At 54.6% G+C, this 23,629-nt stretch overlaps 1 protein-coding gene across 1 annotated transcript; it reads left to right on the top strand.

The window, feature by feature from the left end:
• The first annotated feature begins 17,568 nt into the window (after positions 1 to 17,568).
• Positions 17,569 to 22,934, top strand: HSPB1 (heat shock protein family B (small) member 1). Its single transcript, XM_034752865.1, has 3 exons — positions 17,569 to 18,055; positions 21,903 to 21,966; positions 22,625 to 22,934. The coding sequence occupies exons 1-3, from the start codon at positions 17,662 to 17,664 to the stop codon at positions 22,812 to 22,814; spliced, it is 648 nt and encodes a 215-aa protein (XP_034608756.1). The 5' UTR covers positions 17,569 to 17,661; the 3' UTR covers positions 22,815 to 22,934.
• The last annotated feature ends 695 nt before the right edge of the window (positions 22,935 to 23,629 follow it).

The raw sequence follows: 23,629 nt of genomic DNA, 5'->3' as shown, positions 1-23,629 counted from the left end.
CCACTTGGGGCCAAAATTTCACAAGAGATTTCAGAGCCATCAAATCCCAATCCTTCCCCTCCAACGCCTGCTCCAGATATGAACCCTGGCCCAACCATTTACCCCCTCGCCTGGCTCTCACGCCCTCTTTACCTTTGCACACCAATGGCTCAGAGGTCTCCTATCAGTAAGGAGGCTGCTACTCCTGAATGTAATTGCACCAGGGAAGGACAGAGTAGCAGCAGGACGATGCACTGCCTGGAGGACAGCTTGAATGTTAAGAGGGCCAGGGTGCCCTGTGGAGGGCGCTCCACGTGCTGTCGATGGGATTTTGTTGAGTGGAAATGGGGCTGAGGCAGCCTGTGGACCCATTTATGCAAAGCTTTATCTCGATCATCTTTAATAATCATTCTGTCATTCAGCAGGCGGCAGGCAGGGGCACCGAGGCGGCTTCCAAAATCTCCTCTTTCCGCCGGCACGACAATGCTCTGTTGTTGTTTTCACTTAATCTCGGTGAGCCACATGCTTTCTGCCTGGCTGGAGAGATGATGTATCGGAGCCTCCCCTGGCAGAGGGAGCAGCTGCTGCAGATTAGTCCACGGCTGGGCTTTATTGTTCTTTTCCAGCCTTTGTTTGCAGGAGGGTCCAATGGCTCAGGGGGTTGGGAGGAGCCAGCCGCCTCTTTGAACCCCGCTGGGGTTAACAGGTCAGTGGTCTCCGCAGTTTAATGCTGGCTGGGGGATGAGTTGGAGGTCTCAGCCCCCAGCCACGGTGCATTTTGGAGAGCAGAAATCTTAGCCAAAGAGCAGGCGCATGTATGTGTGTGGCCCATCGTTAATAAATTACCGTTCTAGTTCTTGGCTGGAGGGGAGTGGGGACCCGAGTGGAAGGAGGGGGAGCTGCACCCAGCTCACCTTAGCTTTCTATTGCGTTGGGGGCTTATCCATAAAGCGAGCCACCTGCTTAAGCATTTTGAAATCTGCTGGCTCAGAAACTGAACCTTGGCCCAATTCACCGGAGCCGCTCCTGATTGAGTAACGAGGGGCAGAATTCAGGCACTCCTGGGACCGAACCCACTGGAACTGCAGCTGCAGCCACACGTGGAGCTGATGGATGCGGGTTGCTCCTTCGCTTCATTCCAGTTGCCCCGTTATCTCAGCGGCTAGAGGCCTGGGCATTGTGCAGCCCAGGCCCGTGAGATCCACCCCAGAGCCAGTGCTGGATGTCTGCAGCCCTCCTTTGTTAGCAGCACAGGGAGGACAGGAGAGGGTCGCACAGTAAAGGGTCATTGCCTGCATATGCCGCGGAGATCCCTTGTAATGCTGCGGTGCTGGGGTCAGTTGGATTCTTTCTTGGCTAATCCTTTGACCTCATCTCAGAACCCCACATGTTCCCAGTCTTTAACTCCATTCATTCCTCCCCCATTTGCCAGCTGTGATTGGGGGACCCTTCCCCGTCACAGGCAGTGAAGGGTTAAAGGTCCACCTGGGCCGTAATTGGATTGGTATTTGTGAGCCAGCCAGGGTGGGACATAGCAAGGCTCAGGAGAGGACGTGGCAGACTCTGGGCCCTACGAACAGGCTGAGAGAGTTCAGCCTGGGGTGACGGGCTCCCTGGCGCCCGGGAAGGGCCAAAACGCCAGAGGCCGGTGGAGCGAGAAGCCTCAGGAGGGCTGAGCTTGGGTAGGACAGTGCTCGATACCTCCCCTTGCCCCAGCTCAGAGCCCAGGGCCCCGAGAACAGGTCTTTGGGACGTCGGCCTACGTCTGCACATTGTGCAGCCCTAGCTGCTCCTCAGCCAGAGGCGTGCAAAGCCAGCCAGCCTGCAGGGGGCACCGGAGCCAAACCCCTACAGCATCACACCCTGCCACAAGGGGGCGCTCTGGTGGGCTGTGTGCATCAGTACACCAGAACAGCCCTCCAAAAGCATCTCCTCCCCATTACTACCTGCTGCCTCCCAGCCACATGTGCATAGAATAGGCCTGCCCCACAGGGCTTAGAGGCCCCTCCATACAATACAAGTGTCACAGACACGGTCGGCGCATGTCCAGGCTGTCGACTCTGCAGTCATCAGCAGGGATCAAACCTTGGACCCCCAGCCCCAAAAGCACGTGAGCTGAAAGGAGTCACTGCTAGCCTCAAATAGGCTCTTATCCTCACTGGCCAGAGAGGTGATCACACATACCAAGCCAGCGTGTCACAGATACACGTGTTCCCTGTGCTCAGTGGGCAGACACGGTAGGGACCCTGCAGTGACTCTATCCAGTTACAAAGGCGACAATAGAGCTTTAAGGACATCCGAGTATAAGCTACTCCCTAGCCTATGCTTGCTCCTTTCGCGCACTACTTGCCCAAACAGTGATGCCGCTCTCTAGCGTGGTGGCCTTCAACCACCGGCGCCGACTCCGTGGGTGCTCCGGGGCTCAAGCACCCACGGGGGGCGGGGGAGAAACAGTGGGTGCTCAGCACCCCCTAGTCAGAGCTTGAGTGTGGAATGTGAGGAGTTCTGTGCTGCTAACAACTTCTGCCCTTGGGGCCGGGAGTTTGTTTAGAAACAGAGGCAGGGTGTTTAAGGTAACAAAAGTCTTGTCATCAGGGCCAGCTCCAGGCACCAACCCACCAAGCATGTGCTTGGGGCGGCACCTGGAGGGGGGCGGCGCGGCGGGGCGCTCCGGCCGGAGAGCGGGGCCGCAACTGGGCTCGCTGCCCCCCCCCCGCGGCGCTCCTGCCGCCGGGGGCTCTCCGCCCTCCCCTCGGCACTCTGGCCGCCAGGGAGAGTGGAGAGCCCCGGCCGGGCTCGCCGTCCTGCCCCCGGTGCTCCGGCTGGTGGGGGATTGCTCGGCGCCCTCCCCTGCCGCGCTGGTGGGGCCGGGGGGGGGCTTTTTTGCCTAGGATGGCAAAAAAGCCAGAGCTGGCCCTGCTTGTTATTAAATTAAGGATCGTTAGAGGATCCTGAAAGCATTCCAAGGCACGCCAGTTAAAACATAGGAAACAAAGGGGAGGAATAAATGGCCCATTTTCAGGAGAAATAAATAGAGGTGTCCCCCGAGGGGCTTGTACTGGTCTGGGATCAGGGCTGTTCAACATATTCATAAGTGATCTGCAAAGAGGGGTAAACCGTGAGGTGGCAAAGTTTGCAGATGATACAAAATGACTCAAGATAGTTAAGTCCAAAACAGACTGCGAAGAGTTACAAAGGGATCTCACAAAACTGGGTGACTGGGCAACAAAATGGCAGATGAAATTCCGTGTTAAATACAAAGTAATGCACATGGCAAGATAGAATCCCAATAATACATACAAAATGATGGGGCCTAAATCAAGAAAGATCTTGGCGTCATTTGCAGCACTCTGGAAGCACTATGTTTGCAGATTACTGCAATTTCACCTGGATCATCCTGAACTGTGGAACGCTCGTTCTCCTGCTTCAGAAGACTTACAAATTATCTAATGGGACAGATGCAACTGACTAATGTAGCTGTCCTCAACGGGCATCAAGACCATACCAGGAAACTAGATGTAAATAAGATTGCTGACCGTTTCACCCAGAAAGCTACAGTGAGACGTACTCTCTTTAAACGGGGACGTTAGTGAAGACAGCTTGTAGGTGACTGCAATGATCTTAATATACTGTAATTCAGGAGAATGTAATTATGTCATTCATAACAATTGAATCATTATTAAAATAGTAAAGATACCAATGATGGTAGACACATTCAAGAACTAGAATATGAAAGAAATGTATAAATATGCTGAAAATAGCTTCCCCCCCAAAACTGGCAAAGCACCCCACCCACACACACCCCGATCTTCAAAAGCACCCACCGGGCAAACCAAAAGTCAATGTCTATGCCTCTGATTAGGAAGCAAGTGGCTGACATTTGGATCTTGGGAACTGTTCCCCAAGTCTAGGAATTGGGCCAATCAAGGGCAGAGGCCCGGAATCTCATGGTACTTAGGCACCTCAGCCCCAATGGGATTTAGGCACCTAAATACCTTTGAGGATCTGGGCCAGAATGATTCCACCAGCCCCTGCAATTCAGCGCTAGGTACAACTCCTGAGTGCAACGCCTCTCATCAGAGCTGGCATCTGATGGGCAGTCTCAGACCCATCTCCAGGGGGAACCAAGCCCTGCTCTTTTTCTTCTGTTAGCCACTCTCCTAAGACTGGCTGAGTAAACATCCCCCTCTGACTGGAGCCTGGTGCTAATGCTTACAAAACCCTCCGCTTCCCGAGAGGAGTTCATTATTATTCCATGCTGGTCCTTTCCTCATCTGGAGAGGGGCTGGGCCAATCGCTTAGAAAGAAAGGCAATTACAAAGGGCTTTGAAAGGTAAGGAGGAGAAACGATCGTGTTTCCTAATAGCTTGGCTCATCCCACTGTATTAGCCTGAAACGTCTAGTGTTCAGAGTGAGAACCGGGCTGCTGGCATACCTGCGCTGTCACCTAGGCGCTGGGATGCTGTCAGATCTGCACACCTGACCCATCATACATCCCAGTGCGGGCATCGATGGCATCAGAGGCAAAGGTTTCTAGTGCTTCTCCACAGCCTGGTCCCTAGGTGCAGGCTGCGAAATACCATATCCCTTGCGAAAGTGTATGGCGCGCAAGGAGCGAAGGGCCACTGTTGCTTGGGTGGGATTCCCAAAAGGTATTTAGGCACCAGTTGATTTCCATGGGAGTTAAGCACCTAATTCCCTTTGTGACTCCCACGCCTAGGCACTGCATTAGGAGCTGATATCCCAGGGCATTATGCAGCAGTCTGATGTTGATGGCACTTTGCACCCCTAGGGCCTGATCTTCCAAGGACCAAAGCACCCTTAACGCCCTCAAAGTTAGTGGCAGTTGAGGGCGTTCAGCACCTCTGAGTGGGCCCCAGGGTGGCAGATGCCTGCCTTGATAAGGAGCAATGTGGCGCTCAGAGAAAGGGCCCAGCAACCGTGCAAAGTGTTCTCAATTATTTCTGGGTGATTCCCTCAACCCGCCGAGGGACATGGATCACAATAGCCCAGTCCAATGGGCATGGTGACCGGGCAGCTCAGCAGAACCTCACCGCCGTGAGGGGTCTGACGCGGGTCCAGCAGCGTTACTCTCAAGAGGAACATTCCTCTTTCCTCTCCCGAGGGATCATGTGCTTCAAAGCATGGACTTGTGTTGCTATGGCAGCCTTTCCCTGGGCAACAGAAACTGGCCAAGCGGGGGCTGGGAACAGCATTGAGACGCTGTTCCCATTATAGGAACGCGGACAGAAAGTGGGACGTTCTGAACACGTGGAACTTCCTGGTTGAGATCCGCAAAGCTGACTAGGGGATTTAAACACCTGGGGTGAAATCCTGGCCCCACTGAAGTCTGCAGGAGTTTTGCCATTCAAAGGATGACTTCAAATGAGCCAGGATCTCACACGAATTAATTCTAAGGGGAGTTGTGTGCCTAAATCCCCTAGTCAGCTCTGAAGCGCTCAGCCCTTAACTTTACTTCCTGAATCCTGGCATCTCTGTCGTGTGCAAATGAGTAAGACATCTCACTGGGTATCGATCTGCATGTTTGGGTGTCTCGGCGCCATGCACACCATAGAGATGGGCCCAGCCCGTTAAACAGAGCCGGAGCTAGATTCTGAGTACCACTGGGTAAAAGCGGGCTCTGGTTCATATTTCAAACCGCTCCAGTGCTCAGATCCAGGGTTCCAATTCAAGCCCGTCTCTATTATGGGTTTAGGAGAAGAAATGGTTAATGAACAGCCCAGCGGTGTGCTCTCAAAAATCCTAATGCATCATAGAGCTGCATTTATCTCCTGGCTCTCAGCTCCGAGCCCTCTGGCAGCTGCAGCGGGAAAGACGTGATAAGGGCCAGGAAATCAAATTCGCCAAGGAGGCTTCTTGTACTGTATCCACTGCTAAAGAACAAACCCTCACGCTGTAAATGCGGGCTGTCAAACGCCTTTGTTCTCTGGCACCTGTACTGCCAATTGAGCAAGCTACCGTCTTATAGCTTTGCATGGACCAGGCTGGCCAAGAGGAGATAGCTTCGACTCCTGCTTGGTGCTTGATTAGGGATGTTCAGAGGGCCAGATCGTGGTATGGTGTAATGGGCAAGGCCCCATTGCAGTCAAAGGAGCTGCTTCAGGGGAGAATCCACGCTGGTGTTTCAGTCACCCAAGTCTAAGGGGATTATGGGGTATGTCTGGTCCTTCCTTTACATGTTCATTGTTACCAAAGTGGCTGTTTGAACTGAAACTAGTTGCAAACATATCTAGCAGCTGCCAGATCGGCCACGGAGCACCGGGGAGGGGAGGGGAGGAAGGGGGGAGAGCAGCAGTGTGCTCCCCAACTGGGCTGAACGTAGCATCCTCGGAGAAATTGGCAATGAACAGTGCTGAGGGATGGATAACAGCAGGCTGCATCCCTAGATCATCAATCTGGTTTCAGCAAATGTTGCAAACCAGCCACTGACATTAGGAACAGAACAACTTTCCAAAGACTTGGGGCGCTTCCTGATTTTAAAGAGAAATAAGAACGGCCCTATTGGGTCAGACCAAGGGTCCATCTCGCCCAGTATCCTGTCTTCCGACAGTGGCCAATGTCAGGTGCCCCAGAGGGAATGAACAGAACAGGGAATCATCAAGTGATTCATCCCATTCACAGCTTCTGGCAAACAGAGGCTAGGGACACCATCCCTGCCCATCCTGTCTAATAGCTACTGATGGACCTATCCTCCATGAATGTATCTAGTTCTTTTTTTGAACCCTGTTATAGTCTTGGCCTTCACAACATCCTCTGGCAAAGAGTTCCACAGGTTGACCGTGTTTTAAGGAGCCACTCTCTCGTACAATACCAGATACTATCCCCCCCTTGCTAAGTTATCACCCAGTGGGGTTAAGACTTGGACTGACTTTGGCGCACGGGCTGACGTGGCTTCTTTACAGAGCAAGGGCACATTAAGTGACTGGGTAGTGGACCCGTTGCTGTGGGCCAGAGGTGGAGGATGGGACACAATTGGCTAATGTCAGTGCTTGAATTTTAGGGGGAAAAAGAAGGCAGGTTGTGAATAGCAAGTGGCTTGCTCACTTTAAACAGAAGTGAGACGTTAGGGGGCCATAAGCCAGGAGTGAGGTAGTTCCTAGAAGCAGTAAGGGGACCCAGCCCCGCAATAATTTGAGCACTCGCCCTACATCCCTGTGAGCGGTGAGGAAAGCTTCAGCTCTCACTTCTGCAAATCAAGCACCTCTTTTCCTAGCCCCGATACATCCCAATGACAACGTCCTGGCTTCCAAATCCAGTGAGCCCCCAGGGCTGGCTGGCCCGTAGGCCACTGGCCCGTCTGGCCAGCGCATGAAGACTCATAGTCCAGGCCCTTCCTCCAGGGCACCGCTTTGTCAGTTCAAACAAAACCTCACAAAACACAACGCTCCCAACCAAAGCAGGCTGCCGGGACCCAGAGGCCGATCACGCTGCATGCCGCCCCCCAGGGCTAGTCACAGACCCCACACTCCTGTGCTCTCCCAGCCCTGGATAGGGAACGCTGGATGCCTTCCCAGTTGTATTTTGTAATCAAACAGGACAGGCTGGCCCCAGTGCCCCAGGGCTTTATATAGGCAGAGCCTCCTCTTACATCTCCACTCGTCCCGCCATGTTTGTTTCTGGGAGGGAGACTAGCTCCCCAGTTAAGCCCCACTCTCAAAGGCTGACCCACCCTTAAAAGGTAGGGGTAGAACAAATCGACCGGCCAGTGCAGGGTTATTCATCCCAGGCTGTTGGCTAGTGTTTACTTGGCCTAGTTTTGACTCTCCCCAGTGATGGGGCCTCTACCATTTCCCACAGGCAATTGTTCCACAGCCCAACCCAGGCTGCATTCCCTCCTGTTGAGACGGGATGGCTATCCCAGGGCAGGTCGCAGGGGCAGCTCACAACCACTGCAATGGAACGCGCCCATCACCAACTCAGCCTGTCCTGCGAGCCTGGGGGCACGTGGTCTGTGTGACCTGAACAAACAGCCCTTTTCATCACTGTGCACTTCCAACCTGCATCACACTCGCATCGGAAGCAATTGGCCTTCTCTCCAATGCACTTGGCCACCCTGCTCCGCCGTCCGGGGCTGGCGTACCCTGGCTGGCAAGATTAAGCAGCGAGGGTGGGGTTATGGCTCGAATTGTCTTTACAGGTTCCCGGTGGAGGAAAGCGATGCTTTGCTCCAGTCAACGACCTCGTTCCCAGACATTTGTGCTAACTGGCTCCTGCAAAGATGCAAAGCAAGGAACGTGCTTTTGAAAAAATGATATTCTATAGCGTGTTTGAACAACTGCCATTAAGATTTCCTGCTGTCATGGTTTATTTGCACTTGTGTGCCTCATACCCCAGCAAGGACAACGTACAGACAACAAACCCTCCCCTCCCACACACAACTCCTTGTGCTGTCCTGCACTGGTCAGGCCGAGACGCATGCATTGGAGTGACTGCGTTCGGAGACCCACGGGTGAAATGAGGTACTAAGAAAGGCCGCACCCTCCTCCCCACAAGTAGCCCCCTTGAGCCTAGCGTTCTACTACTCGGACACACCCAACAGCAGCGACACACCAGACAAAGACAGCGCATCAGGGAAAAAGTCCAGTCTTCCTCGAGTTCTTCTACAGTGTCTGTCCCCTGCTCGGCAGAGGGAGCTGACTGGAACAAATACTCTGTAGAAATATTTCAGTATTTGCCTCTTTTTCCTCTCCCCACCCCCCTCCGCCCCCTTTTTCGGGTTGTGAGTACAGCTGTAGACTCAGTGAACTGGATGGATTCTAATAAAACATACAGTATATATTGTAATGGACTCGCACGGTGCCGAGTGGTCTGTGTCTGGAGAGTGCATGGGGATGGGTTTTGCAAAGGCTGTCTTCTGTCTCCAGATCTCGCTTGAGGCCCGGTACACACCGGGTAGCTAATTTATCAGCATGTCTGTCTCTAGGTTTCTCCATGTGTCAGTGGTTCCCTCTGTCTCTTTCTGTTTCCTGGCTCTGTCTAATCTCCCACGCCATTCACCCCTGCGGTCGGGCCGCAGTTCTCAGCACCTGGCAGGATCACACCCTTGATATTTGTAGTACTTTCCTCACTCCCGCCAGCAGCTTTTCTTCCCCTGCAGCCGTTTCCATGGCAGCGCTCACTCCTCCAAGCACAGATGCCCTGACACCAATAACCTACAGACATCAGCAGCCATGGGAGGGGGGGAAAGGGGGAGAAGGGGCAAAACACCAGGGAGCTGTCAGGCTGCAGACAGAAGGTAGGTGCTAGGGCTCATCATTGTGATTGTGTGTTAAGCTGGAGCAGTAGCTTCCGGAAAGCTATAAAAACATTGCACCCGTGACATCAATACAGACACCGTCTGCAAAGCATCTAGGGCTTTGCTAGCAGGAGTGAGTCCATGGTTCCTGACCTCACCCCATCCCACCACCTTAAGTCATTCCACTCCCTCCTTGACGAGCTCCATGCCACAGGGGAACGGAGAAAGACGTTGCAAATCAACTCCGCGCTGCAGGTTGCATGAAATCAACCAGGGCCTTTGGGAGCTGGCAGGGTGATTTGCTTGTTTTTCATTTAAGAGGTGGAAAGGGAGCAGGGGCACAAAGATGAACAGACAGGGAGGGGGGAACAAAATAAGTGGATACTACAGGAGAGAAAAAGGCATAGAGAAGCTAGAGCAGACAACGGAGATGAAAGAACAGCATGAGAAGACGACTAGAAAGACAGACATCATCTTCCAAGAGGGAAGCGCTCCAAATCAGAGGGAGAAATGGCTCATGGGACTATAAACATCAAGTACTAAGAGCTGGGACTTAGCGATAATTGAAGAAGTCACCCTGCTGCTAGACAGAGCAGGGATTGTGGGCCTGAGCCCTGGAAGTGCTACTCAGAGCTGTTTGAAGGCAGGGCAGGTACATTAACAGGTGCAGGGAATGATGCTCTTTGAGGCCCCTTACGCAGCAGCTGCTGGGCCTGGAGGCAGTTTTATTGTGAGCAGGGGAGATGCTGCCATGGTAATATCTTGGCTGCAGAAAGCTAATAAGGCCTAGTCTGGCTTTCCAGTCTGGGCACGTGATTAGTTCCCGTGGGGGGCGCTTCAGTCTCCAGCTTTAAAGGGACGCAGCTCAGCTCTGCTGATGTTTGCCGAGTCCCTGCTAGCCGGGGGGTGGTGGTTCCTCCATAACTAATTATTCAGTATTTGTAGCTTTGGGGGTTTTCAGGCCAGAAGGGAACCTTGGCTGATCCGGTCTGAGCTCCTGTGCAACACAGGCCAGCGGATTTCACCCAGTTACCCCAGTAACTTGTATAGGGCTAAAGCATCGTTTCCCAAAAGACCTCCAAGTCTGAGAAGGCGAATCCACCTCTTCCCTCGGGAACTGGTTCCCAGGGCCACTCGCCTCTGTTAACAATGGGCACCTGGTTTCTAGGCTCGTCTCGTTTCTCTCCACTGTCAATTCCGCACTGATGGCCCAGCACGCATGTGGGATCCTATAACAAACCAGCTAGCGCTCCAAAGTGGCCCTACAGTAACAAAAGCTGTAGGCCCAAGACCGACCCTACAATAACAAACTGGCAATGGGCACGGGAGTGGAGGGAATCAGGCATGACATGAAAGGAAGATTCTCCCTGAACCCGTCCCAATTCAGAGTGATGAAAGCTGTGGTGGTTGCTCTGGGGTCATGGGTGCAGCAAATCCTCCATCACTTGGAGGCTTTCACGCTTTGGAGAGGAGACACTCGCTCAGCCACACACGTGAGGGCTCAGGACAGGACTCTGTGGGGGAGCTGCCGGGAATCCAATGAAGTGACCAGAATGATTCCTCCTGGCTGTAAAACCTAGGAATCAATTACACTCGTTCTCAATGGACAAGTATCTGCCTCAAGCCCAGCAGCACACCTGGCCCACAGGCTGCCTGACTCAGAAGACAGGCTGTACCTGGGGAAGGGGTTATCTTTGGGCCCCCCAGGAAGGAGCTGTCTAGGCAGTGCCTGCTCTAGGGGGTTCAGTCGCCCAGGCTGGCAGGACAGAAACACGGACAGTTTAAAATCCTCATGGGGATGGCAGTGCACACAGCCCAGCTCTCAGGAACAGCCCCCTGGAGACCCACCGCAGGGAGGCAGCGTGTAGGGAATTGGGATACCAGGAGGAAACACAAGGAGGAGGGTGCAACGGGGTGGCCTCCTGATTCATACTGAGAAAGCAGGGCAATCAGCTACTTATCTTAGGTGCCTTTAACAAATGCAAGAAGCCTGGGAGACAAGCAGGAAGAAGTGGAAGTCCTGGCACAGTCAAGGAATGATATGTTTGGCATAACAGAGACTTGGTAGGGTAGCTCACATGTCCGGAGCATTGTCATGGATGGGTATAAACTGGTCAGGAAGGACAGGCAGGGGAGGGGCACTGTGTGCAAGGGAGCGGTGTGATTGCTCAGAGCTCAAGCATGAAATTGGAGAAAAACCTGTTGAGAGTCTTTGGGTTAAGGTTAGAGGGGAGAGCAACAAGGGTGATGAGGGCGTCTGCTACCAGACCAGGGGGATGAGGTGGACAAGGTTTTCTTTGGACAACTAACAGAAGTTTCCAGATCACAGACCTTAGTTCTCATGGGGGACTTCAATCACCCCGACATCTGCTGGGAGAGCAATACAGCAGTGCACAGACAATCCAGGATGTTTTTGGAGAGTGCTGGGCACAACTTCCTGCTGCAAGTGCTGGAGGAACCAACTAAGGGCCGTGCTCCTCTTGAGCTGCTGCTCACAAACAGGGAAGAATTGGTAGGGGGAGTAGAAGTGGGTGATAACCTAGGCAGCAGTGACCATGAGACGGTTGAGTTCAGGATCCTGACAAAAGGAAGAAAGGAGAGCAGCAGAATACAGACCCTGGACTTCAGAAAAGCAAACTGACTCCCTTAGGCAGGATGGAATCTGATGGGCAGGATCCCCTGGGAGGCTAATATGTGGAGGAAAGGAGTCCAAGAGAGCTGGCTGTATTTTAAAGAAATCTTATTGAGGGTGCAGGAACAAACTATCCCGATGTGCAGAAAAAATAGCAAATATGGCAGGCGACCAGACTGGCTTAACAGAGAAAGCTTTGGTGAGCTTAAACACAAAAAGGAAGCTTACAAGAAGTGGAAACTTGGACAGATGACTAGGAAGGAGTATAACAATATTGCTCGAGCATGAAGGGGTGTAATCAGGAACACCAAAGGAGTTGCAGCTAGCAAGGGACGTGAAGGGTAACAAGAAGGGTTTCTACAGGTATGTTAGCAACAAGAAGGTGGTCAGGGAAAGTGTGGGCCCCTTACTGAATGGGGGAAGAAACCTAGTGACAGATGTGGAAAAAGCTGAAGTACTCAATGGTTTTTTTGCCTTGCTCTTCACAGACAAGGTCAGCTCCCAGACTGCTGCACTGGGCAGCACAGCATGGGGAGGAGGTGAGCAACCCTCAGTGGTGAAAGAATAAGTTAAGGACTATTTAGAAAAGTCGGACAAGTACGAGTCCTTGGGTCTGGATCTAATGCATCCGAGGGTGCTGAGGGAGTTGGCTGATGTGATTGCAGAGCCATTAGCCATTATCTTTGAAAACTTGTGGCGATCGGGGAAGGTCCCGGATGATTGGAAAAAGACTAATGTAGTGCCCATCTTCAAAAAAGGGAAGAAGGAGAACCCGGGGAACTACAGACTGGTCACCCTCACCTCAGTCCCTGGAAAAATCAAAGATCAAGTCCTCAAGGCATCCATTTTGAAGCTCTTGGAGGAGAGGAAGGCGATCAGGAACAGTCAACATAGATTCACCAAGGGCAAGTCATGCCTGACCAACCTGATTGCCTTCTAGGATGAGATAATTGGCTCTGTGGATATGGGGAAAATGGTGGACATATCTTGTTAGCAAAGTTTTTGAATACGGTCTCCCACAGTATTCTTGCCAGCAAGTTAAAAAAGTATGGATTCGATTAATGGACTGTAAGGTGGATAGAAAGCTGGCTAGATCGTCGGACTCAATGGATAGTGATCAACGGCTTGATGTCTAGTTGGCAGCTGGTATCAAGCAGAGTGCCCCAGGGGTCTGTCCTGGGGCCGGTTTTGTTTAACATCTTCATTAATGATCTGGATGATGGGATGGATTGCACCCTCAGCAAGTTCGTGGAGGACTCCAAGCTGGGGGGAGAGGTAGATATGCTGGAGGGTCGGGATAGGGTCCAGAGGGACCTAGACAAATTGGAGGTTTGGGCCAAAAGAAATCTGATGAGGTTCAACAAGGACAAGTGCAGAGTCCTGCACTTAGGACGGAAGAATCCCATGCACTGCTACAGGCTGGGGACTGACTCGCTAAGCAGAAAAGAACCTGGGGATTACAGTGGACAAGAAGCTGCAGATGAGTCAACAGTTTGCCCTTGTTGCCAAGAAGGCTAATGGCATATTGGGCTGCACTGGTAGGAGCATTGCCAGCAGACCAAGGGAAATGATTATTCCCCTCTATTCAGCACTGGTGAGGCTACATCGGGAGTATTGCATCCAGTTTTGGCCTCCCACTACAGAAAGGATGTGGACAAACTGGAGAGAGTCCAACAGAGGGCAACAAAAATGAGTAGGGGGCTGGGGCACTGGGCTTGTTTAGTCTGCAAAAGAGAAGAGTGAGGGGGGGATTTGATAGCAGCCTTGAACTACCTGAAGGGGGGTTTCAAAGAGGATGGAGCTCGGCTGTTCTCAGTGGTGGCAGATGACAGAACAAGGAGTAATGGTCTCAAGTTGCAGTGGGGGAGGTTTAGGTTGGATATTAGGAAACACTATTTCACTGGGAGGGTGGTGAAGCACTGGAATGGGTTCCCTAGAGAGGTGGTGGAATCTCCTTCCTTAGAGGTTTTTCAGGCCCGGCTTGACAAAGCCCTGGGTGGGATGATTTAGTTGGGGCTTGGTCCTGCTTTGAGCAGGGGGTTGGACTAGATGACCTCCTGAAGTCCCTTCCAACCCTAATCTTCTCTGAAGACAGATTGCAAGGCCAGAAGGGACTGCTGTGCTCATCTAGTCTGACCTCCTGCCTTGCACAGGCCACAGAACAGTCCCAAAATAATCCCTAGAGCAGAGCTTCTGGAAAAACAACCCATCGGGAGTTAAACATTGTCAGCGTCAGGACCCTTGGGAAGTTGGTGCAATGGTTAATTGCGCTCACTGGTAAAAATGCATGCCGTATTTCCACTCCGAATCTGTCTAGAGTCAACTTCCAGCCATGGGATCGGGTTCGTCTAGCAGAGAAAGGGCTGTCATGCCCATTATTCAATATTTGTTTCCCATGTAGATACGGATAGCCTGTGAGCAAGTCACCCTACACCCTTCTCCTGGTTAAGCTCAATAGATTGAGTTCCTGGAGTCTGTCGCTATAAGGCAGGTTTTCTAATCCTTTAATCATTCTCAGGGCTCTTCTCTGACCCCTCTCCCATTTATCACCATCCCACTTGAACTGTGGACAGGATTCCAGCAGCAGTTGCCCCAGTGCCAAATACAGAGGTAAAATAACGTCTCTGCTTCTACTCGAGAGTCCCCAGTTTATGCTACCGCTGGGATTCTGGCCCCACCGTTGCAGAGAGGGAAGATTGCCATGAACACGGGCTCTCTAAGCCCTCCTCCACTCAACGTGGCCACCAGCTCCCCCACCATTAACTCCCAGAAAATGCCCTGAACCCTGGTCCTCATTCTTCCTCCATCCTGGGAGCTCTGCCCAGCCGAGCCACGTCTGTGCCAGAGCCATGGGGCCAGGCAGGTGGTGGGGAGGGGAGGCTGGGATCACCAGGGCATCTCCTTACAGCAGTGTGGGTTGCTTCTCGGGGACCCTTCTCCCTTCCCCACCAAAACCTCAACGGGCCTCAGACAAAAGACGGCTGTTATAAAAAGCCACAAGGCCAGAGGGGGCAAACCGGCTCCCTCCCCCAGGGCCACCACGCCCCACATCTGCCTAGTGGGAGAAGGGGGGGGAGGGCTAGCATCAGCCTGTGGCTGAAGAGAAAGAAACCCATGAGCTCCCCCAACCCTTTGAACCACTGCCTCCCTAGGTGAGACACAGTCACCTCCCGCCCCAGCCCACAGGGACAGGCATGTTCTGGCCTTCAACTGGGGCTGCCCTCCCCCAGGGCCACCACGCCTCACATCTGCCTGGGGGGAGGGAGGGGGTATGGCTGAGCTGCCTGGTGAACATTAGATTTGCTCCCCAGCCCCATAAAGAAGGGGGGCTCATTACTGGGGTGATTTAGAAGGGATCAGGAGCAGGGGACAGAACAGAGAGGCCAGGGGCTCTCCCCCCGCCCACTCCAGCACCAGCCGGCTGGCAGGGGAAGCTGGGGTGATGGGTGTGAAGATTCCACTGGCTGTGCCTGTGTGTTCTGGGAATGGAGTCCCCCATGGCGGGGGAAGTGTGGGGAGAGGGAGGGAAGGTGCTGGATAATTCCCAGCGTCTCTCCCTGCCTCCCCCGCACTCAGCCGCCTCATCACACTCTATTATTATTGCAGCTGTAGGAGCAGCATGGTGCACGGCAGATGGGCCCTGTCACTCTCCGGTAATCGAGGCAACAAGCAATATTCGCCCCCCCCCCGGCCCCTGTGCGGGTCGCGGCCAAGGGAGGCAGCTGGGAAAGGCGAGGCTGTGACCTTGCCCGCTCTGGCACCAGCCCCATCTTTGCCCTCAGCCTGGCTGGGAGCCGGACGCGTGTCTGAGACCCCGTCTGCTTTGAGATTGCTAGTTGGGGGTCTAACCACGGGGGCATGCAGTGGCTGGTCGGCCATCCCTGCGTCCTCCCTCACTGGGCAGCCCAGCCAAGCTGGCATCGGTAGCCCACCCCCCCCACCCCGTCTCCTGCAGCTGCATAACAACAGTAGACCCACTGCTTTCGTTCCTCTCCTGCCTGCTCCTCACCCCCGGACTCCAGAGACCCCCCTCTGTAGCACACAGGACATGTGCACCCCTTGGATTGGATCCTCCACTGCCCAGGCCCCATCCGAGCCCCTAGTCACGTCCGCGGGCAGCCATCCCAAGCTACCGCCGGCTCCGCCCCAGCCACACTGCTCCGTTTAGCGGAGGGTACGGCCACCCGAGCGGAGCATTAACCCCAGCTGCTGTGGAGACGGACCGGTCTGTGCTAAGCGGCGGGAGGAGGGGCCGGCGCAGGGGAAGAGGGCAGCAGTCTGGGAGAAGGGACGGGCGAGAGGGATCATGCCCTGGCCTGTCACAACCACCCACATCCTGAACTCCCTGGGCCATGTCTACCTCTTTCTCCACTGCCCTCCTATTCATTCACAAGCTCACGCACTTACACGCCTCCCCTTTCCATCTCCTCCCACACAGCCTCCCCCAGCCATCCGGGCGCTTCCCTGTCACCGCTCCATCCACCCACCCGCAGCCCTCTTCCCCTCACCTTTCCCCTCCTGCACCCAGCCTCTAGCTGAACGCAGCTCCAAACCCTCCGCCCACAGCCAGCCCCTCCCTGGCACCCGTCACCGGCAGCCAAATGTTTTTCAACGGGAGCCCAGCCAGACCTAGATGCACGGGGTTGAGGTGGGGTGGGGGGGATACAGCTGCAGCAAAGCGTCCAGTAGTTCTGGGCTGTTGCATTTTACCTACGAAGCCATTCTGCAAGCGGGCTCCCTGGTGGACCATTGCATCCCTGAAGCCCCAAAGCCACGGTAAGTCCCAGGGGCAGGTGAAGAGCCCCTCCATTCTAAGCCCTGGACCACCAGCTGCAGCTGGGCAGGGCATTTACATTGCAGGAGTCTTTGGGAATCTCCCCTGAACACTGACCCTGAGCTCTGATTCAGCTTTGAGTCCAGGGCCTACCCTCCCATCCCCCCATTTCTGTCCACACTGAAAATCGGTCTGACAAGCACTCAGCAACCAGATCCTTTACTCCGGCTAGTGGGAGCGTCAGAGCCAGAGTCCTGCTGGGACGTGGGGCCAAGCCCTGTCATGGTGCAGTGTGGACACAGCTCAAGCCGCAGAGCTGAGTCAGGTTAGTATTGTGAGACCCGAGTCCAGCCATTGGAAATGGGTTTACTACGCAGTGTGGACGTGCAACCACGGGCTCGGAGACACCAAGTCCACAAGCCCGGGTGCCCCAACAGTTTGACACTGCAGTGTGGACCCACCCTTTGAGCTCCCCTGAGAGTGAAGCCCCATTGCATTAGGTGCTATACAACCATGCGGTAAGACAGTCCCCAGCCTGCAGAGGTCACAGCACAAATACACGAGCATCATTATCCCCATTTTACAGGTAGGGGGACTGAGGCCCAGAGAGATTAAGTGACTTGCCCAGGGTCACACAGAAGCTGTGGCAGGGCCCAAGAACTAAACTCCGCGCTCCTGAATCCCAGCGGGATGTTTTCACTTCCACGCCAGCCTTCCTGCTGCCCGATACTGGGGAGCCAGCCCCCTTCTCCCCTGCTCGCAGACAGAGCAGCTGTGGGATAACAAAGGGGCTGGGAGAAAGCAGGCAGGGCCTGACAGCTGACCTGCTGTTCATCCACAGTGACTCAGCCCCTGTGTAATCTCCATTAATAGCCAGCTGAAATGCTTGGCTAAAAATAACCTGCTGCCTTTTCATAAGGGGGCGGCCCGCGGGAGCGGCTCTAGAGAGACGCGGGCGCTCACTCCCCCTCCAGCCACAGCAGCGAGGCCGGACCGTCGGGGAAGGGCAGGAAGCGCGACATGGCAGAGCGCCGGGTGCCCTTCACTTTCCTCCGCAGCCCCAGCTGGGACCCCTGGCGGGACTGGTACCTGGGCAGCCGGCTCTTCGACCAGCCCTTCGGCCTGCCCCACATTCTTGAGGACTGGGGCAAGTGGCCGAGCAGCACCAGCTGGCCGGGTTACCTCCGCCTGTTGCCCAGCCAGGCGGCCGAGCCGGTAGCCGTCGCCAGCCCCATCGTCACCTCGCCAACCTCCCCCAACCCGGCCTACAGCCGGGCCCTGAGCCGCCAGCTGAGCAGCGGTGTCTCGGAGATCCGGCAGACCTCGGACGGCTGGAAGGTTGCCCTGGACGTCAACTACTTTGCCCCGGAGGAGCTGCTGGTGAAGACCAAGGATGGCGTGGTGGAGATCACCGGTGAGTGCCTCCTTTGGCTCCTCCTGGCTCAGGACTGGTCTCCTTTGAACCTGAGCCATTCTCCCTGTTCGTAGCCCTCTGCCTGCTGCACATGCCACCCCCGGGGCGGGGTCCGTGACCCAGCCTCCAGCGGGCCGGTCCACGTGAGGCAGCGGCAGCTCCCCGTGGCACTGGAGAGCCCAGATTCTGTCCCCAGGGGTGACCGTGGCACAGGCGGGTCCCTGCGTGGGGAGTGCTGGGGAACAGGTGCACCCTTTGCCCTCTCAAACCTTTGGCCCTCGGCTTGGCAGCTCTCGCTTCCCTCTGGCTCAGTCCCCCCCCCCAGCCCCTGAGCATGCTGCCACCCATTGCCCCCACTCATCACACCGTGGATGCAGCCTGCAGCGCGTTGCTTGCTCTGCTTGCAGTGAGGGTGAGGGGCCATGTTCCCCCTTGCCGTCAGCCAGGAAGGCGTTCGCTCCGGTGATGGAGGAGGGAAAGGACTTGCCCACCTAGGCACATACAATACAGGGGACTGCAGGGATGGGGGAAGGCATTGACACAGGGTTATACCATCCTGTATTACTATCTGTAATTCCATGCCCACCCAGCGATCTAAACCTAGATCAGGCCCCCATCGGGCTGGGTACTGGACAAGCACATAGTAAGAAGTAGACCCTGCCCCATCGAGCATACGGTCTACATAGGCAAAGGGCAGGAAGGGAAACTGAGGCCCGGAGCTGGAAAATGACTTGCCCAGGGGCACCCAGCAGGTCAGCGACAGAGCTGGGAACAGAACCAGGTTTCCAAGAGTCTGGTTCACAGCCTAGCCTCCAGCCCACGCTCCCTCCAACGCCTATAGATTTTGCTAGGATCCTCCAATGAAAGCAAGGAGCCTATATAGCTTTGAGGATCTGGGCCCAAGTGCTCCGTTCGTGCGCGCACGTACTTGGCAGCGAATGCTCTGGCAGCCAAGGGCGCATTTTCTAGAGCGGCCCGAAACATGGCAGCACTGGTTCTCAGGGGAATCGGGTGACCGCTGCTGGTGGATTTGAATATATTCCTTCCAGCCTCCTCTCCCCCTCCCCTCACTGCATCAGATCCCAAACGAGAGCTGGGCAAAGATCTTTCCCCTCCCAACATCTTCCCTCAGCATTTCAAGGAGAAAAGCAAAGTGTGCGAAGAGGATGGAATTTATGAAGAATCCTCCCCCCCCCTCCATTTTCAGCCACTTCTGTTCAACTCCTCCTTCCTCCGCACCCCCAAAAAAATTTCCAACTGAGAAACACCCCATGAAATTAAGTCAAACAACAAACCACACTGTGCTTTGGCCCAACCATACAAAACTGGGGTGGTTTGGATTGGCTCATGTATAGATCAGCCCTGGTCCCCCTCAGCCATCTCCTACCCCCCTTTGTTCAAGGAATTTTTGCAGCCAGCTGTCTGAGGGCCAGGTCATCAGCTGGTACAAGCTTCAATGGAGTGATGCCAGTTCACACCAGCTGAGAATCTGGTCCATGTTTGCTAGGAAGCCTGAAGGCAGGCGAGTTGCGGTAATTGGGTTTTTTGGTGTGCAAAGCGAAGTTTCTGTGCCGAAGCCCCCACAATTAGCCTGTGACCAATGAGATCTCATTGGCTAAGAAGGAGTTGACAAGCAACAGTTTGATTGATTATTTGACACCTGGGAGTTCATTTTCCTTTAAAGAAAAAAGGCGATATGCCTGCATGCCCTGCGTGAACCATCCCACACTGCCAGCAGCTGCTAAGACCACCAAAGGATCTGCAGCACAGAGAAGACACCTCGACAGTTCGGGGGAAACGCCTGCTGGGCTTGTAAAGCGATGGATTACAGGACAGGATCTAGGTCCCTTCCAGCTGGAGACAACACTTCTGACCTCAGCAGCTCCTGGCAAAGCCAGAAACTCTTGTGGTTAACCCCTTGGAAGGGCAGGTGCACATTTGAGAACATGCAGGTGAAACTGACTCCGAGCGATAGCCGTCAGAATCGAAGCTTAAAAACGACAGATTCAATCCAAGGTAGACAGTGCTCACTCGTGGGACGCCCCACTGCTCCGGTGGGACAATAGGTTTGGCAGTCAGGACCCAGCTGGGCAGAGATCCCAGCACACAGGTTCAAATATAATATATGGAGATATACCTATCTCAGAACTGGAAGGGACCCTGAAAGGTCATTGAGTCCAACCAGCTACCTTCACTACCAGGACCAATTTTGCCCCAGAGCCCTAAGTGGCCCCCTCAAGGATTGAACTCACAACCTTGGGTTTAGCAGGCCAATGCTCAAACCACTGAGCTATCCCTCCCTGCTCTGCTATGGATGCCTGGTGTGGAATTAGCCCCAGCTTGCCAAAGGGATTTAGATCAATGAGAGTTGGTGCCTAAATACCTGAGGACCCAGGCCCTCATCTGTGTAAACCAGGGATAATAGCACTTCTCTTCACTGTAGCACCTCAATCTATTCCTGCCAGGTAAAGGGCTGTGTAAGTACCTCAGAGAATTGGGGGGTTTTAGAAGCCAGCTCCTAATGAGAAGAAAAAGGGGCTGCAAACCAGGCACCTGCCCCTAGACTCAGACATGCAGTGAGGCTGCCTCTGAAATGTGGGACTTGGCAGCTGTGGACAGGGGGAGCGGAGGGCTACCATCTGAGGCAGCCCGTGCTTGAACCACCCAGATTGCAGCTGGCATGTTGCCTTCCTGAGGATGCAAATCCAGGAGATGAGTTGGATGCCAGCTTTCCTTTGCAATTGATGGGGGGAGGGGAGAGATTCAGGGCTTTTCTTCAGTTTGTAGTTTCTCCTGGTCTTTTCCCGTCTGGACAGATCTGCCTGCAAACCAGACAGAGCAACCTGGATGCTGCAGCCCTTGCGCAGAGGCGTCCCGCCTCCCTGTTTTGTAACAGAGCCGCCGTGATGAGTGGGGGGCTGGTTTTTTCCATTTGCAATAACAACAGATGCAAACGCCACCCCGCCTGAGTGCAGGGTAACCATAGTAACAGGGAAGCAGAGGATCAGAACTAGAAGGATGGCAGGCCGAGCAGCTGTAAGACTTGCAGCCCAGCTAGGCTCTGGCCCTGGTTCCCAACCGGGGAGCTCCCATTGCCAGCCAGGGAAGCTGCCTGCACTTAGGGATGTACCAGCTTTTCACCACTGGACAGCTGGGTTCAAGGAGACCATGGTGGAAGCCAGCCTGGCACTCTCAGCCTATTCGTTCCTAAGACAGTGGCAGTCTCAGCTCAGAGGAGCTTCCGGACTGGCCGGCCAGGCAATGGAGGAGCATTGGCAGAACATCATATTACATTATTAGTTGTAGCCCCTCGAAGGGCCAGTCCTGGACCCCATGGCGCTAGGTGCTGTACATACACAGAATAAAAATAGACAGTCCCGTCATAGTCCTCTGCCCAGTCCTGCCCATGGGCAAGCTTCTCCGCCCAGTAGTGGGAATCTGATCTCGTAGGATTGCGGCTATGTGGAAAACAGGCCGCCCCTCGCTGGAGGCCGAGCGGGAGAAACTGAACTGCCAGGGCTGAGCTGGGGTTCGAGTCCTCACACTCGCCCCCGGCTTCAGACTCGAGGCTCCCAGCTCTGAAATGAAGCTGCAACAGGAGCCCGTCCTTCTCTGCTTCCCCAGCCAAGCAGCTCGTAGTCACCTTTGCAGTCCTGTGGGGGGCGTGATGGCCGGGGAGGAGTGCCCTGAGCCTGGGGTGGGTCATTCCTGTCTCCACTCTCCTGGTGCAATGGAGCGGCTGGGTAAGCCCCGGGGAGCTCTGGCTGCAGAATTCCAGCTGAGCCACGCATCACTCCCCTGCATGCATCGCTCACCCCCTGAAACTGTCTGTCGCCTCCTCTTCCAGGCAAACACGAGGAGAAGCAGGACGAGCACGGCTTCATCTCCAGGTGCTTCACCAGAAAATACACGTAAGTAGCTGGCTCAGCCGGGGGCTGGAGGAGAGAAGGTTCTTGGGAGACACTTGGCCTTCATCAGCCACGGAAGGTCGGGGAGATTTCTTTGCAAGAAGCACGGTGCAGCTCACCCCACTGGATGCGGGGGAGGGGGGTGTCTAGCTAGCCCTAGGGGAAGGACATCAGCTGACAACCCCTGGCACTGGGATGAGCGGCTGCTTGAGTGAGGCAGGGACAGCGGAGATGGTGCCATCCCCGGAAGGCTGGTATTCCCATGCACCCTTTGGAACATGCCTTCCAGGGAGCCTGACGGCCTGAGTCTCCCATGTGATAAGGTTCCCTTGTGCTCAGTTCCCCAGCTCCAGCTTAGCCCTGTGGTAGCAAGGAGTTCATGGAAAGGTTGTGAGAGGCAACGCAGCAGAGGGCAGGTTTCAGAATCTGGGTTCCTGGCCACGTCTCTCCCTGGGCTGGCAGAAGCTAAGGGTGGTGCAGAGAGCAGTGGTGGCAGGTTCCAGGAGGGATCTACTTCCAGCCCTCTATGGGTAGGATGGGGTGGCATCACAGGAGTGCTGCTGGAAGAGTGTAGACAGGAATCCGATGCTAGTGTAGACAGGAATCCGCCACCAGGCAAGCCCACTGACACCACGAGCTCACTCTCCTCTCCCTTGTGCAGCCTGCCCCCTGGCATCGACGCCACCTCGGTCCGCTCCTCGCTCTCCCCGGACGGCATGCTGACTGTGGAAGCCCCCCTGCCCAAGCCGGCCATCCAGTCCGCTGAGATCACGATCCCTGTCACCTTTGAGAGCCATGCCCAGATCACCCCGACGGATACCAAAAAGCCTGAGGAAGCTGCCAAGAAATAAGCAGGCACCTGGCACGGAGGAAGATCACGGCCTGTCTGGTGCCACTTGCACCCCAAAACCATGTTTTGATTTATTTTTATTTTGTACTAGCACATTCACTGAGTTGCCCAAATAAATCTGGAAAAAAAAAAAAAAAAAATCCAATAAACCAACCCCCGGCTGCCTCTCCCCTGTGCTCCCCGTGGCTAGTGTGTAACCATTCACACGTCCTTGGTGGGGCCTATTGCTTTGTAAGCGAGTGCTGCAAAACCGAAGAGAAACGCTCTGCCTGCTCTCTACCATAACGTCCGAGCACCAGGGTATTTCTCCTGCAAGGCAGGAAATCGTTATTCTCCTTGTATAGCCGTCACCTACAGCCCAGGGAGGCTCCATGACTTGCTCAAAATCCCACACAGTGTGTGGCTGAGTTGGGAATTTAATCTGGGGCTTCTAGGCATTAGACCAGTCTTCCATGCGAGGCATTGCATCACAGGGGAGTGGGGACCATGTCGGTTCCTGGCCCTGTGGCTAGCAAGAATTCCAGCATGCATGGCACTAAGGCGATACAGCGCTTAGGGTGACCAGACAGCAAATGTGAAAAATCAGGAGGGTGGGGGGTAATAGGCGCCTATATAAGAAAAAGACCCCAAAATCAGGACTGTCCCTATAAAATTGGGACATCTGGTCACCCTAGCAGAGCTTCATGGCTTGTCCTGCTGTGGCCTTGGTGATGGCCTTCGGGGCGTGGCCACAGGCCCATTCCCATGCAACCAGCGAGGAAATGATTCTCTCCCAGTCTCTTGGCAGCAGCATGCTGGGAATAAGGAAGGAGAGGA

Source organism: Trachemys scripta, chromosome 18 (genome assembly GCF_013100865.1).
Source record: "Trachemys scripta elegans isolate TJP31775 chromosome 18, CAS_Tse_1.0, whole genome shotgun sequence".
Taxonomy (NCBI): domain Eukaryota; kingdom Metazoa; phylum Chordata; order Testudines; family Emydidae; genus Trachemys; species Trachemys scripta.
Note: the sequence above shows the minus strand (reverse complement) of the source record. Positions and strands in the feature narration are given on the sequence as shown.